Raw genomic sequence first — 16,748 nt, 5'->3', positions numbered from 1 at the left:
CATCTGAGGTATGGGAGGACAAACTAAACCCTTCTGGGCAAAGGTCCAAGATCTCTTAGAAAGTTTGTGCAGAGAGTTCAGCTCCTTTAGGAAAGGGATAGTGTGCACAGCATGGGAAGTTCTTGGAGAGAGAAGCTTCATTTTGAATAAAAATTAAGTCATATTTATATAATAGAGAAATAAAGACGTGTTGGACACCATCACTTCAGCAGCCGATAGATGCTGATAATTTCTGCTTTTCACTCAGAATAGCCAATAGATGCTCATGTTTTCTGTTCTCTTGTGCCAATTTTTATTTTTCTAGACTTTTCTTGTTCTTACAGATAGAACAGCTAATGGCATTTACCAAGTCTTACTTTCCCAGGATGTTTTCCCTTTTTTTTCCCGACTATTTTTCACCTTTTCAGATGATAAGTTGCTATTACAGTTCCTTATTTTCATGCCTTTCAGTGGTATCTCTGGTTTCTAGGTACCCGGCTGTGCACTTCAGAGAGGCCAGCTGCACTTCTTGACAATGCTTCTGGTTCCCAGGCCTAGTTCCAGCATTTTCTGTGTCAGTATTTCAGCAGACACTTTCTTCTGCTAGTAATTTTCCACTTCTAAACAGGTCACTTTTATGGCTGCTTGCTTCACCTGCGTGTCCAGCTAAGACATACACTGAGACTCTTGCAGTATTTTAACATTTCTTGCCCAGGAGAAGATAGAAAGCTGTGATTGATATACCTGGGAGGGAAATTATGGAAGCTGATTAATCTTGAAGCTGAAGCGTGACCTTTTATGTTTTACCCTTTTGTGCATGTGCTGAGGGGGGAGGATGTTTGAATTTTGACTGTCTGAAGATGAAATCCAAGCAGTGCTCCTTTCTTGTCATCAAGAAGGATACTTATCTGTAAAACTCAGTAGATAGATACCGTGGTGAAGTGTTCTTAGGGATTCTTCTCAGGGGTCTGTGACCTCTGCTCTTTGTAGCCAACTTCACTCATTCTGCAAGAGGACCCCATAGGGATAGAGAAATATCCTTTGAAAGTGCAGCTCAGCTTGGCCAAATGGTAGATTATTTCAGGGGAGAGAGCAAGGAAGAACTTCACCCCCTTCCCCTTCTGTTGCTTAGCAGAGTTAAGAGTATTTAACTAACCAAACACGGAAGTTTTACGGTGCCTGACCACACTGCTGCCAAAGTAGCAACAAATACTACTTTAAGGACATAAATGGACTAGAGCAGTTGCAGTGGGGTGGATTTGAATTGCAGTCATGTATGGGAAAGTTAGGAAATGCTCTGAAATGTGAAGCTGTGACAAACTGTAATGATGGGATGTTGCATTTGTTTTGTTTTGTTTTATAGGAGTTCTGCCTCATTCATTGTGAACCCTTTAACTCTGCCTCTTTCCTTTAAGAATCTTTGGCACTGCTCATCCTCTTAGTGGTTGAATTTCTGGGGGTTTTGTTTTGGTTTTAGTAGTACAAGATGTAGAGCAATCGGAACAACTGGAGTTAGGGAAGCTGGAAGATCTGAGTAAACTTTCAAGGACATTGAAGTTAATTTATACTGCTTGTGGTTTGTTTATATACACAAAATGCATAGTCACTTCCTCTTTAAAAAAAAATAAATGTGCTTAATGGAGAATTTTTTTCCTTTAATGGTCTTGAGATGATAACATCCCTGTCAAACTTTGGAACGTTCTGTGATATCTTCATGATATTGCACAAGCTCCAGTGCATTTGAAGTGCAACAGATGTTTCCCCTCAGCTGTGTGCAGGCCCGTGTTCTGGAACAAGGCAAGCCCTTGAAAGTAGGGTAAACTAATTATAAACTTAGTTTTCTTGTTGGATTTAAAATTCCTTGTGGACACGTAATTAGGAACAGCTCCATGTGTAAGTCTGCCCTTATGTCCATATCTTTCCATTTATTTACAGGAGAGACAGTACCTGCTGCAACAGTGACATTTCCCTACCATACTCTTGGGGATTCTCAGTTTTAGTTGCTGGAGGATAACTTGGTTTTTGTGCTCCAGCTCTTCTTCCCAGGATCACTAACCATCCGTCAGTGGGGAGATGAATTACAGCACTCCTTTCTCTTTGGTGGAGTTCAAGCTGTAGCTTCACAGTGGAAGCCATCATATTGTCCTCTGGATTCATGTATCTTTTTCCCATTTCTCTTAATTCTGTGCTCTAAACCTCTTATTGCTGCAGGAGTGCAGATAATCTCCCACTAGCTAACTTGCACAGCAGATAAAGTGATTGGACATACTGCCCCAGGGCCTCCTGCAGAGGAGGGAGAGTGTGTAATTTCGTCTGTACATTTGCATTGTGGCTTCAGACCTTCTCAAGATGCATAATGATTGGAGTCAGAGAGGCTCAGATATCAAAATTATCTGATTATCAAACACTTACAAGGCAATATGTGAAAAGAAATAGAAGAGGTTGCTGGAGGTTATAACATAGTATACCAATTTTGTAAAACAATGTAAAGCCTGAACCCCTGTGTCTGCAGTGAAGTATTTTCTCTTCTGCTTTGTTGTAAGCTTGAAATACACCTGCTGTTCTACTATTTATTGTTGAGAGTGAGCTAAAAAAACAGCCCAGAGAACAAAATGTGGAGTAAATTTTTTGTTTAAAAAGACTTAAAAAAAAAAAAGAGAATCTCACTCTTCGGTTTTTCATGTTTCTTGTATACCTGTTTGGGAAAAGTTATTTGTGGTGGTTTGAAAAACCTTTTCTCTGAGGCAGTAATGGTTTGCCCCACTGATAATACTGGACCAATCAATAGTCCATGTGCGCCCTATGGAAATTACATACCCACAGAAACAGATGATAAGGTTGTGAAGATAGTTTAGAAGATAGGTAGCCATGATCTGAGCCAGGAGGAAGCAGGAGGCCAGTGAACCCTTCTGGGGGCCAAGGACCCCCAGCCCTCAGCTGAGGCTACGGGAGACCTGGTATAGTGTCAAAGCTGGACCAGGTCCCGTAATCAAGAACTGGAAGAGTTTCCTTACTGTCAGCAGCAGCAGAAGACACTGAAAGTTGCAGCGGAGCAGCCCTGAACAGAGACAACGGTGGCTAAAAGGCAAAAGATAGCCAGTAGCAATGAGTTAACGTGAGGCCGGCTGAAAGACACAGAGATGTTCCTGCAGGAGGGAGAGCTGGCAACAAAACAGAAGAAAACTCAACAGAGCTGGTTTGGGGTAAGACTCTATTACTTTCCCAAAACCCAGACACTTTTTTGAAGAGGAGGGGTGGACTTCCAAACCCTTAGGGAGTCCCGAAATGCAGCAGCAGCAGCTAGACAGAGGGAGAAAGGAGCTGAAAACCCGGAGTTGTCCTGAGAGCTGAGCCAGGACGGAATGTGGAGGAGGTGGCTGTACCCTCTGCTGCTGCTGCTGCTTCTATTGCTGGCGAGCTGAGACAGAGCAAAAGAGCTTTGGTAAGACTAAACTGAAAGCTGCCTTCAATGTTCTAACCCAAGAGGAGTGAAGATCTACAAGGAAATCCCCCGAAGGCTCGGGCTCGGGGTTGGAATTTCCACAAAGTAAGAATAAAAACCCTGACTGCCATACATAAATCTGCTGCCTCAGGAAAATGAAGGACACTAACCAGTGCCACAAAAAACTGAAATGAAGGAACTGTGGCCTAAGAAGTGACAGAAAGACTTTTCTCTTTTCTTCTTGGACTTTTATTGACAAAAAGGAGAAATTTAATTTAATGTAAATATATATGTGGGTGTAAATAAACCTTTGTAAATATTTTCCCCTTCCTCCAATAACGAATTGGTTGTGTTTTGTCTGAAAACTCTCCACATGAGGTAAAAAAGATATCAAGTCCATACCAGCACTAAACCCTCTCACAGGGGCAAACTGTGGGAGGGGGGCTTGAACTTAAAAATTAGATTCTTGGGAGTTTCAAACCACCACTTTATCAATAATAGTGACCCCGTTTTAGCGCTAGAGTTAAATAAGGATGCTGCCAGTGACAAAAAAGCAAGGCTAATTAGACACAAAAAAGCCTTATACATAGCTGATGCTAACTTCTTGTGAAAGAAGTTGTGTGTATGTGTGTGTATGTTTATATATCTAATTATTACACTGAAGTTTATAGGGCACAGTGTAACCTCAGAAGAGGGTAAAAATTTAAACTTAGTTTCTTGTTTCATAACCCCTTCTTAAAACTGTAAGATGCTCAGGCCCATAATTGGGACCATCTGACTTAGATAAAATTACAAGGGTGCCAGAAAGTGACAGGCAGTTTCTGTCCTGACAGCTCATAGAATCATAGAATCAGCTGGGTTGGAAAAGACCTCTGTGATCATCAAGTCCAACCCTTGATCCAACACCACTGTGGTTACTAGACCATGGCACTAAGTCCCACATCCAGTCTCATCTTAAAAACCTCCAGGGACAGTGAATCCACCATCTCCCTGGGCAGCCCATTGCAATGTCTGGTTACCCTCTCTGTAAAGAATTTCTTTCTAATATCCAACCTAAACCTCCCCTGGCAGAGCTTAAGACCATGCCCTCTTGTCTCACTGATAGCTGCCTGGGAGAGGAGACCAACCTCCACTGGCTACAACCTCCTGTCAGGTAGTTGTAGCAAGTGATGAGGTCTCCCCTCAGCCTCCTCTTTTCCAGGCTAAACAACCCCAGCTCCCTCAGCCTCTCCTCATAGGACTTGTGTTGAAGTCCCTTCACCAGCCTTGTTGCCTTTCTCTGGGAAATTTTCACAACAGCAAAATAATTAGGTTGCTCTTTTTAGCACAAAAAGAAAGGGCTCAGCCCTGCAGACGCTTTTCAAGTGCCTAATTTTATAAATGCTGACAGTCATATTTGTATACAGAAAATAAAGCTTGTGACAGCATGTGTGGACAGTCAGTCCAGTATGGCATCATATAACTTCATGTGAATTTCTTGTGTTTTCCTACCCAAAGACATGAGGGAAAAAATCAGGTACTTTTTTTTCTTGTTATGGCCACTGGATTTAGCAATAGACAGCCTTTCCTGCTGATTATTTCTTTGGGGAATGAAGAGTATGTCATGTTGTATTTAAATAAAGATAGCTTGTACCATGGGCTTATTTTGCATCTTGAAAAGAAAACTTCCAAGTTGTTTTTTCCCTTGCTTAATAATTGTAACTAAATATTTTGTATATCATACAGTTGTGTGCTTTTTATGAAGTCTGTCTAGCCCTTGATTACTTGTTTTTTTCTGGTGAACATATTTGGTATAGCACAGATTAAAAAAATCCCCCACACTTAATCTGTCATAATTAGATTTTAAATTTCTTACAGAAATACTTCAGGGTAACTAAATCTTTATCTTCTCCTTTAATTAACAGAGGAGGAGCTCAGGAAGCTGAGAGAAGAAACAAGCACTGAAACATTAAGGCAGGAACTAGAAAAGGAACGGCAGAGGAGAATGGAACTAGAACAAAAAATCAATGAAGCACCTAAAATAAGGTAAGAGAAATATCTTCACTGTAAAGCTGAAAACCACTTGAGATCTCTGACTGTCTATGAGAAGTTCTGGTAAAAGCATATGTTTCCAGCCTAGATGCCCTTAAAGTAATAGTTCACAGGTGCCTGTGTTTTCCTGTACATCATTAACACCATGTACATATGAGTTACCATGCATATTCCTATAGCTACAGAAGTGCTGTGACACTTTTCTATTTGAGATATTCTTCATTTCTGATGCCCTCCTTCTGGGATCTTGCCCAGCTGGAACTACTGAAAGCCAGAGCTTTTGCCATGCCATTGCATGTGCTTTGCCTTTTCAAAACCTCTGTCTTTTCCAGACTGCCCAGTCCTTGTTGCTCCTGTTCTAGCAGCAGCATAGAAATCCCAGTACCACAGCATTAAATGTGTGGAAGTGACTGGAGTTTGAGCCTTCCTTGCCACTGCAATAAGTGGAAACATGCCTCCCTATGCCCCTAGTCCCTTTCAGCCTTGAAGACATCCATCTTGATGATGTAAAGCACTGTGTTTGATGTCTCTCCTTAGTCTGCCTAGCTGCACAGACTTTGGATCTTAAGACCATAGCAGTTGCTTGGTGGTCTTGTTGTTCTAGACCACTTGCATACCTAGATGCCTGTGTTATCTTCCTCAGCAGTAGCCAGGATTACTTGGCTGAGCAGCAGGATCTGTGGTTCGCTGCCAACTGCTATCATTGGGAGATAGTGTGGGCTGAGTTCATAATCACACGCTATAAGCCAGTTATGTAGAGGTGACAAGCAAGAGCAAAAAAGAAAAACTTTTGGCTTGGATATGAGGTTTCCCAATGCCATACAAACTCTTCTTGGTCTTCTGCTTCTTTCGGTACTCCATTCTGAGTGTAAAAATGCCTTTCTGCTCAGGCCAGCAGTTTGTGTCCAATGCCTTTCTGCTCAGGTCAGCAGTCTGTGTCCAATGCCTTTCTGCTCAGGTCAGCAGTCTGTGTCCACTGCTATTCTGTAGCAATGGAAATCAGAGCCATTTGTAGGAAACATGAGTCTAGTTGCTTTCTGTGGTCAATTTCTTCCTGCTCCTATAGAATCATTTAGTTTGGAAATGACCTGTAAGATCAAGTCCATCCATTAACCCAGCACTGCCAAGTCCACCTCTAAATTATATGCCTAAGGGCCATATCTACACGTTTTAAATTATGATGGTGACTCAACCACTTCCCTGGGCAGCCTGTTCCAGTGCTTGACAGCTCTTCTGGTGAAGAAATTTTTCCTAATATCAAATCTAAAACTCCCTAGCGCAACTTGAAGCTGTTTCCTTTTGTCCTGTCGCTTGTTACTTGGGAGAAGAGACTAACCCACACCTGGCTACAAACCTCCTTTCAGGTAGTAGTAGACAACAACAAGGTCTCCCCTGAGCCCCCTTTTCTGCAGGCTAAATGACCCAGGTGTCTCAGCTGCTCCTCGTAAACCTCCACAATCACTGTATTTAAGGGTATCAGAAGGTACATTGCTGCCTTTCGCTTCAGTCTCTGTTTGCAGGCCTGTTATCCATGAATTTATTTAATAACATTGAAAGTGCTGGAGCTGTCTTCCACAGGAAGCTATGGAGACAATACAAGTCCCCTCGACTCTAAAGACACATTTTTTTTTCTTTCCTTTTAAACAGATTTCTTAGTGGTTTCAGTAAGTGCCCCATGGTTACAGAATTGTGAGACTTGGTGAATAACTGTTCAGTGTCTGTTTATTTGCCACCCTTGATCAGTCCTTTCTTCACTTATGCTTCTGTCCAGACTGAAGAGTTCCAGCTTTTCCACTGTCTCCTTAAGAGTAGTCCATCCCTTTGATCAATTCAGCTGCCATTCTTCAGCCATTTTGTCCTAAGATGAAGAGTGGGATTTTTTTTAGGTCATGTTTCCCATCAATGGTTTTCCAAAATCACTAGTTCCATGCAAGGTTGGTCTATGTGTAGTTTTGACCTGTGCTGCCAAGTCATGTGCTTAGACGGGGCTCTGGAAGGTCCTTGTGGAGGAATCTGGTTCCCAAGGCAGCACCATGACCATGAAGTGGGAAGGTGGTCCAGAGTGCTCTGACCTGGGCTATTTTTAGTGACCCTCTAGAGTTGCTCTTACATCTGGGATGTGAGAGTGCATTTTTATTACCTATGCTGGTTGATCTGGCTGTGTATGTAGGCTGATGTTGCCTGGTTGAGTGGACAGCTGAAGAGGAGAAACTTGGACCCGTCCCCATGCTGAAGGTATCTGTTAGCTCCCTAACAGCAGTAGAAAGCAATGAGTATTGTGGTAGGTGGAAATGGCAACTATGGATACCGTCTTGCTTGAAGTGCAAATTCCACAGGCTTGTCTTTAGCACTTGCATGGGCCTTTGGCTTTCTCCCCAGAACAGGTATGCCTGGGCTCTAGATTGTGCACAGAGAAGGGGGAGAGTGATCTCCTCATTGCTGGGAGTCCTGGAGGAGGATAAGGAGCCATCTTCCTCTGCATCATTCTGTCCTGTTTCAGAGTAATGAGGGCGGCTCAGAGTCTGATCTGGCCCACTGCAGCTTTGAGTACACATTTTACAGAGAAGAGAGATGGAAGATCTTTGTTTATCAGAGTTAATGGCAACATCTGTGCTTTGTTGGATTGTGGACAATAGTAAATCTCTAGCAGGCATGTCATTGCTAAATTAAGGTAGGATGACGCTACTTCCTGAGTGTTGTGTTCCCATTTAGATATCCTAAGGATTACACTAGTCCTGTTAGCTTGGGTATTGCACTTGTGGATTACATTCAGCCAATTATCCCTCTTACCTGAGTCTTTAACTAGTCTTACTAATATTTCAACCTTTTGGGACAGGCAGTATATGTAAGGTACAACAAAATAAGACTTTGAAAATTTTTCAGTTCCTACTCAGGATGAGAAAAATTGGGTTGTCTATGATTTTTCATTAACTTGTGCTTCATTGTGTGAAATTCTTCTTCACTGCTTACTATCTTTTTACTCTTCATTGTGGACATTTTAAAATACTTTTATTAGGACTACAGGTGAAATGTTGACATAGTCAAATAAGTAATAGGCCAAATTTATTCCTTATGGAAACTTAATTTTATTAAGCAAAGTAATGGCAAAAAGTTCTCTCTGCTTATGTCAACAAAACCAAATTCACCCTGCTTCTCACGTAATTCTTTACACAATTTTAAAATAGATATTCATATATCCCATAGCAGGGAGAGTGAGAAGCTGTATGGTACTTAACTGGAGACTGGGGTTAACCAACGATAGTATATAAACATATTTGCGTGTGCTTTTCTTTCTGCTTACAGAAGTGAAATGAAAACAAAACCATGCTGTGATGTAAGAAGAAAGAAACAATTTTAAAAGTTGCAGTTTTAAAAGTATTTGTGAAGCAGATCAATACATGTAGCAATATAAAACATGATGCAAAATGTTTGCAAAGAGAAAACAACAAGCTCACAATCTATTTTTTTTTAAATTTTTTTTTTGCTAGTGAAGAACATGGGCTTCTTTCATTGAGTTGTGCACAGAGAGGATTGGAAGAAGAGGATTTTTAGTGGTTTTGTTTGTCATGGTGTTTACTGTCTGTGTGTGTCAGTATTCAGAAACATGGTGGCCTCAGTTACAGTTTTCCATAGATACACTTCAGGACATCCCCCCATTTGGAATGGCAGCTGAAGCTTATGACATTTTGCTGGTAGAGAAGTGCATAAATAATCTGAAACGTGTGAGCTATTGCTGCTATATTTTACAAATGGTGAGCTAGAATCACAGAGGAAGAAAAAATAACAAGTTTTGCAACAACACCTACCAGCAGGCTGTGACTCATGCAAACATTTTTATTAGTATCATTGTGAATTATTTTTACAAGGACTAAATAGACAATGCTTCTGCATAAGACACTGTTCCTTCATTGTGGATGAGAATGGCAAAGGCTTCTGAAGTGCTTGGTGTATTTAATGGGAAGGAGATGCAAAACATGAAAATTATTTAACTTGGTTTTTTAAGAGCTCTTCAGGTTAAGAAACCGTGCATACCCGAATGCTATGTCTTTAAACTAGGCTGTGAAAATACCTAATTTATGCTTATTTTTGTATGTATGTGCTTTTGATGGACGTGCACACACATTCAGGTTGCTTTGAACAGTAGGAATATATAACAGCCTTGACTGGCTTCCGCAAGAGCTTTTGAAAGATTGATGGTTGGTTGCTTGTGAGCTTGGAGTTAGCCTGTAGCAAAATTGCTCTGAATATGTCTGAGAACATCCTGGCAGTGACTGGACCTGTCGTGTGCAGCAGTTCTAGTCTTCACCCAGTTGTTGGAGGGAGTCTGTTGATTTGCATACATCTCAACTCGCAACTGTGTTCAGGGCCTAATATGCACAAACCAAAAATGTTTTTTTAAGATAAACGGCCTTCAGTGTCAAGATTTCCTTAACTTTTGTGTCACACCAAAGCTACAAAAATAATGCTTTGGTGATGTTCTGTGGGGCAGCAGTGAGTGGACACTGCATCAGTATGTGCTGGATGTTTTTGAGTGGTACATGTGTACTGGTCATGAGCAACTCTAATATTCATCAATATTCATGTTTCCCTGACTTCAGTATATTGTAGAAAAAAAAAAGGGAAAACAAAAAAAAGGCACATTTGTGTTTGTTTCCTCCACAGACTGAGATTCCTCTTCCCTCTTTTAATCAGCCTGTGCTTTAAATGGGTACAATCTCTGGTTGTCTAAACATGACCTCACCTCAGGTTGGGGATGTGTTGATGTTACCAGTTAAACCCTTTTTCTATGTGAAAAGTGTGCTCCAAGAGGAAGTAATGCAGCTTGTTTTCTTTGGTGCAGGCTGCAGTTAGGAAGCCCACACAGGAACACAGCATTGTTCTGGGGACTCTTTATGTTTTTCAGCTTTTTAACTGGTCTCTGGCATGAAGAGTGGTGCAGAAACTGTAGCAAAGATGATTTCTCCCCTCTGTCAGTGGTCTTGATGAACCCGTGGTTTGATGTGACCTGGTTTTGGGATTGAGCTTCCCGGTAGGTGTGCAAGCCTAAACAATGAATTCTGAGTTTCCTGGCCCAGATCTGTCTTAAGTGGCTAATTATAACCTGATTCACAGGTGCAGTAATGAGCTGTCATTAACCTGATGATTCGTAAAGGTCAGGTTCTTCATAGGGAAGGAGTAACAGGCAGATGGCAAGTAAGACATTGCCAAAAAAATGAAACAAAAGCATCAAGAAGGGCCAAAGCCAACTTGATGTATGGTCCTGTGCTCCTGATGTAGCCCAGTAAGGCTGCTATCCAGAACTGCTTCTTGATGAGATTTTTTTGCCCAAGAAACATGGGGAGTAATGACACTGTGCTGCTTCTGAAAATACATCCCAGCATGTCAAAGGAACACCCAGTTTGAAGAGTCTGGCAGCTGGCAGTGGTGGGATCCTCTCTTGGCTCTGTCACAGGAGTTGTTCAGGTGTGACACCACCCTGGTGCCTTCACATGACTGCAGTGCGTTGAGTTACTGGCTCCTGCTTGTGTGAACCTGCTTGTGAGTGACTGCCTCCTTTCCACCTAAATGTCTTCAGCTTCAGTGAAACACAGTGACAGTGACAGATTGCAGATGAAAACGCCCAGCTATATGGTGTAACCATCCAATGTGCTGATAGAGGAAAACGAGACAGTGCTCTATAATAGTTGGTGCAAATTTGATCATGTTTATTGCTGTCTATTTTTTGAGAGCTTGAAATGGAGGAGATGCAAGGGTGTGGGAGAAGAAGCAGGGAGAGGAGGAGTTTTTAGGTGACGAACCCAAGGTTTGTATAGAAACTGGGGGAAAATGGCACAGAAACCAAAGTTAAAGTTTAGCTAGAAAAAATTGGTGGAATTTCAGGTGGCTGTTGAAAAGAAGAGTTGCTGCAAATACTCTGGGGAGTATGCTGGGGAAAAGTCCTGAAGAGTCATGAAAACAAGTGTCTTTAAAATCAGGAACCATTTGAATTCAGCTCATCTAAGCAGCTAAAATGTCCTGTTATAATTCATAAATCAGTAAATTATTTCTAAATGTTCTTTTTAGAAATGAACAAGGATGTTGTAAGCTCATTAAATCTGAGGAATGGTTAAGAAGGAAGGGAGGTAATTAGTTCTGAGGTTTCTCCATCATACCCATTGATGTATGGTGATGTTGAGACAGCACATATTAGTAACAGCCTTTTCCATGTGCAGACAGAACAGTGAGATGTTTTCTTAATGTCCTTCAGCAGGAGAGAGAACTGTATGTCTATATTTATGCAATCTGCCCAATGCAGTGAGATCTCTCTTCCCACTCTTTGGTTTTTTGACCATGTTTCACTTGATTCCCTTCTTGAGAAGCAAAAGATGAAGGGAACATTTGAAAGTATCTATTTTATCTGATAAATGATAATGAAATTGAACAACTGACACTTTTCTGTTTCAAGCAGTAATGTTTTCAATCATACAACTCCCTGTCAAGTGAAACTTGCTGTGGCTGGTGTTGTGTTGTCAAAGCTGCTGCTTCATTAGAAAAATCTTTCTGTAGGATGGCTGTACATGGATGGCTGAAGACTTTGGGACTGAAGCCTGAAGTAATCTCAAGACAGGTTGGCAGTTGGAGGCTGTGGATAGTGCAAATATAATTTGAAGCCTTGCACATGTGCAGAATGGCAAAAGCATTTGTGTTTTCAAAAATCTGTTCACTTTTAATGGATGAGAATATTATTCTTGACTCATTTTGAAAGGTGAGACCAATGATGCCTGCTACTTGACATATAGTTTTAGAACATTTTTGTCTCAGTTTTTCAAGCTGTTATTTCGATTTTGGAAGTTTTTAAAGATATTGTTAAATCAGTTGGTATCTGTGCATTTTTAGAGCTTATAACATTTTAAATCATTCTTGACACCTATTCCTCTTGTGAAGTTGAGTGGTGTTTGACTGTAGTAATGGCAGCAGAATTCAAGATTTATGCAATTAACTGTGGTTTTGCTCTACTGCTGTGGCTATCAACTTGTGATACGGAATTCCTTTTAATTTATTACTGTGAGAAAAATCATGGCTCTGAAGTTTTCCTGGCAGGCATTGCAATGAATATACCACACAAACTAATGCAACGAATTTGATACTAAATTGTTTAGTAGTTGTAAGATGAAATTGAGGTGTTGGTGACATGAAATGGCTAAACCCCACCTCTCCTTCCAGTGGATGGAATTTCCCTGGGTCCTAAGTGCAATGAATGTTTTGAACCTTGTGAAAGGGTGTATATTTGTTTTTTTTCTTGTTGTGATTTTATAATCTCAGCTATGGAAACCATAGAAGTTCTAGTGCTTCCTTTACCTAAAAGGGAATAAATTCTTCTTCTTTAACATTTCACACTGTCTCTGTTTTTTCTTTGTAGGACGGAAGAGGTGCCTGCAGCTCAGCAACCTGCAAAGCCACCAGTGCAAACCAATGGAACAGGTAAGCTTGGTCAGAGCATTTGTGGACATCTGCACTGTCATCTACATTCCTCAAACTGATGCTTATTATGAAATCAATAACATAGTGATTTCTGAAAGAACTAAGGCAACAGTTAGATTCTCAGTCTTTCAGTACCCTTAAGCTTTCCTCCCCACACCTCCTGATTGAGACTTAAGGCTTTTAAATCTGTGTACTAAATTTGAAATTGCTCCTTCTGTACTCCTGTAATGTCAATGCTTTCTGTTATGTGAACTACAGCCTGCTGTTTTTTATTCTCATACACTCAAAATTTCTTTCTCAGTACTTTCTGAAGTATTAGCATGTGGGAAGATGCTTCATATTTTTATTTTCCAATGGAAGTATTCCAATGAAAGTTTTATTCCAAATGGACAACAGCTGTAAACTGTCACAATATTCCTTGTTTTTCTAGATATCATTGTCATTCATTAATAAATAATTTGATTCTATTTTCTGAGCACCAGTTGCTTTTTCTCATGAGCTTAAAAGCATCATTTTGGCTGTCGTAGTTGGCTGGTTAATCTTTCCTGCCTCTTAATTTTATGGAGTTCTGTACTGAATTTACCTGGAATAATTTATGTCCTTTTTGCAACTTTGTATTGACTTACATTTCCAAAGAATAGTCTGTCTGTTCCTTCTAGACAACAATTTTGTGAGTTACAGGTGATTTTGTTCTCACTTGCTCTGTCCTAAGGTTTTTACCCTTATATTATTTCCGTATACCCATATATTATGTTATAGTTTTCCACTGAAATCAACACACAGAAAGTGTGCATTGCTTCATTATTTTGCTGTATGAGACTTTCCAGGTAATATGGTGCGTATATGTTCCATATATAGAAAGTAGGATATGCAGCATAATTTCTGAAGCCTGACTTTATAAAAAAGAAATTATTTTATTTGTATATAAATGTTTTATTTGTACAGATATATAGAGACACACAGACACACAATCTTTACAGACTATAAGTGGTTGGAAAGTGGTAGTAAAAATGCCTCTTGCAGAATCTTGCTTGAGCTTCCCTTTCCTGTCAAATTCACGTGGCTGCAAGGTGGTTGTCCAGCTTTCTGCTCAGGGTTGCTTTGCTTTGCACTTGCTTTTCTCAAGGTCACCCCTCAGCACAACAGGAGCACTGAGATTTACAGTCTTTTGTTTACAGAAGCCTCTTAACTAGAACATGTTTTTACGGTGTTTGCTAAAAATTATTGTTTCTTAGGATGTTTTACTCTCTGTACTTCTGGTAATAAGACTCTTCATGTACTATCTTGAGAGCAATACAGGAGTCACCTTTAGTGAAGGACAGGAAATCTGTACAAAGTCTGCTTCCCAGCGAAGCATCGTGTGTGGGAACAGGAGCAGGCATTGGATAAAGAGGTCTTCTAGCATTATCCTAATACTTGCAACTTCTTTTTTATAGATAAGCAAAGTAACACGGTCTGTTCAAGACTCCAGAAGTGGCTCTGTGACAAATTTGGGGAGTATGTTGAGGACTTCAGATTTCAGCCAGAAGAGAGTACAGTGGAAACAGAAGAGCCGCTCAGTGCTAGAAGGTAAATCCCCAACATGATTTTGAGAAATTATTGGCTTCTTTGCAAGTTGCTTTTCTTCATCACTTAATTTTACTTTACAACTTCTTACACGGTTTGAGCAAGTGTTTGCATAACAAGTAATAAAACTGAGTGCACAGAACCATCTCAAAAATTTTGTGAATGCTTTGGACAATACATGAAATTAAGTTTTTCTGCTGTCTGAGGTGAAATAAGATTTATATAATTTACTAGGTTCCTTCATATGCCTCCCAAAAACTGTGCACCAAGTTGTAGGCTGCAGTGCTTTTACACTTCAGTTTTTGGTCTGATGCAAGATGGACTGTATTAGTTACTAGAAACACAATTTTTAACAGGCAAGAGTGAAGCTTTATGCACATATAATTTATAACTGTAAGCAGTATTTCAGAGACCAAATGTACCCAACTGTGCACTGGTTACCTATTTAACACATTGCTTTTATCTGTTATTTTTCAGATTGACTGAAAATTTGAGAAGATTAAGTAAGTACTTAGCACTGGTTTATTGTCTAGAAATAACAGTAGTTCTTAGTAACCCTATTTGGCAGGATTGCTGCTTTTTAAAATACAGCGTTTTGAAATGCTTCTGCTAGTTCATAAGCAGAAAAGGTTCTGGAATCCTGAATTAGTGTTTGGAGTGCAAAGTAACTTAGAGGAGTAGGGATAGAAGCTGTGATTCTGTTTAATATTGAAATATATAGGGTATCTATCTCTGAACCAAACATATAATGTTAATTAAAATGTGTAAACATGCAGTGAATGAGAATAGGGTATTTGTTCACTGGCAGAAGTAAGATTGTTCATTTGCTTATGTCTTAGCTGCTTGTAGTTGCTGGTTTATCAGCTTTTGCTTTCAAAGAAGTGGGTCTCGGACGGTGCATACCCTGAGTGTGTCTTGCATGTCTTTCTCTTGGATTGGTGATAAATTTTTTTTTGGAAGGTGGAGGATGCAAGATGGCAGGTTAAGCAAAGCAGTTAAGCCCTTCAAAAGTTTTGTTTTTCAAAGAATTGGTAGCCTGAAAAAAAAAAATGTTGATATGTGTTCCAAATTGGTAAATTATTGTAGGGAGGAAGGTGCTTAGAGGAAGAGAGTAAAGGACTAGTGGGTTTTAGGGAGCTGAGAAAGAGCCCCTCTTGCTGTTGCTGGCTGTTTGCATCTGTCTGTGGGCCTCTCCCAGCACAGGTCAGTCTCCCATACAGTGACAGCAAGAGCAAAGGTCTGCAGAGGTGGGAGACAGACTTCTTCAGAGGCAGTGATGTGCTATGTTGCTTGGCTTGGAAAGAGTAACCAGCAAAGTGCTACTAATGGATAGAGTCCTGCAGAAACATAGCCAAAACAGATCTAGCCTGGCTTTAAGATAGCTGAAGCAGCAGCAAGGGAGGGAAGGGCTGTGGGTGTTGTCTACCTAGACTGTAATAAAGCTTTTGACACCATTTCCCACAGAATTCTCCTGGAGGACCTGGCTGCTCATAGCTTTGACAGGTGTATGCTTTGCTGGGTAGAAACCTGGCTGGGTGGTTGAGCCTAGAGAGTGGTGATGAATGGTGCTGCATCCAATTGGAGGCTGGTCAGTAGTGGTGTTCCCCAGGGCTTGGGATTGGGGCCAGTCCTGTTTAATATCTTTATCAGTGACCTCGACAAGAGAATTGAGTGCTCCCTCAGTTTGCAGGTGACACCAAGTTGGGTAGGAGCGTTGATCTGTTGGTGGGCAGGAAGGCTCTACAGATTGTTTAGGGACATGGCTTAGTGGTGGACTTGGCAGTGCTAGGTTAATGGTTGGATGCAATGATAATCTTAAAGGTCTTTTCCTACCTAAATGATTCTGTGATTTTGAGTTGTTCCTTGGTGGCTTGCAATGCAGTCACGCTGATGTACGTTGTTTTACAGTGGGATGAGCTGACCTGTGCAGAGGTCTTTGGGGTAGTATGGACAGGGCTCAGAACAGACTGCTTTTAACATCCAGGGTACCCTTGTAAAGGATGTTGGGGTTTTTTTCTTTGTCTATAGTATGTGTTAAGAGTTTAGACATAACCTTTGTCTTGGATAATACTTTACTTTTGGAAATGCATTCTATAACTAATTTCTCAGTTACATTGATGGATTTAATTTTTCTTTATTTGGATAAGCCTTTTGTCCTTACATGTCTTGAATATTCTTAATAATTTTCTAATTTGGTTGTTTGTCGTTTACAAGTGATTTAACTACTGCCAGCTAATTCTAACAGTTCTTTTTTTTCTCTGCTTCTCTT

General features: G+C 40.5%; 1 protein-coding gene across 1 annotated transcript in view; it reads left to right on the top strand.

The window, feature by feature from the left end:
• Nucleotides 1–16,748, top strand: part of GRAMD4 (GRAM domain containing 4) — a 52,885-nt gene that overhangs the window by 17,799 nt on the left and 18,338 nt on the right. Inside the window, exons 3-6 of the mRNA XM_027639860.1 lie at nt 5,326–5,446; nt 12,852–12,913; nt 14,350–14,482; nt 14,957–14,982. Coding sequence (XP_027495661.1) covers nt 5,326–5,446; nt 12,852–12,913; nt 14,350–14,482; nt 14,957–14,982 — 342 coding nt within the window. The remainder of the gene's footprint in view (nt 1–5,325; nt 5,447–12,851; nt 12,914–14,349; nt 14,483–14,956; nt 14,983–16,748) is intronic.

Source organism: Corapipo altera, unplaced genomic scaffold (assembly GCF_003945725.1).
Source record: "Corapipo altera isolate COAL_440 unplaced genomic scaffold, ASM394572v1 1b, whole genome shotgun sequence".
NCBI classification, from domain to species: domain Eukaryota; kingdom Metazoa; phylum Chordata; class Aves; order Passeriformes; family Pipridae; genus Corapipo; species Corapipo altera.
This window is presented reverse-complemented; position numbering and strand designations above follow the sequence as displayed.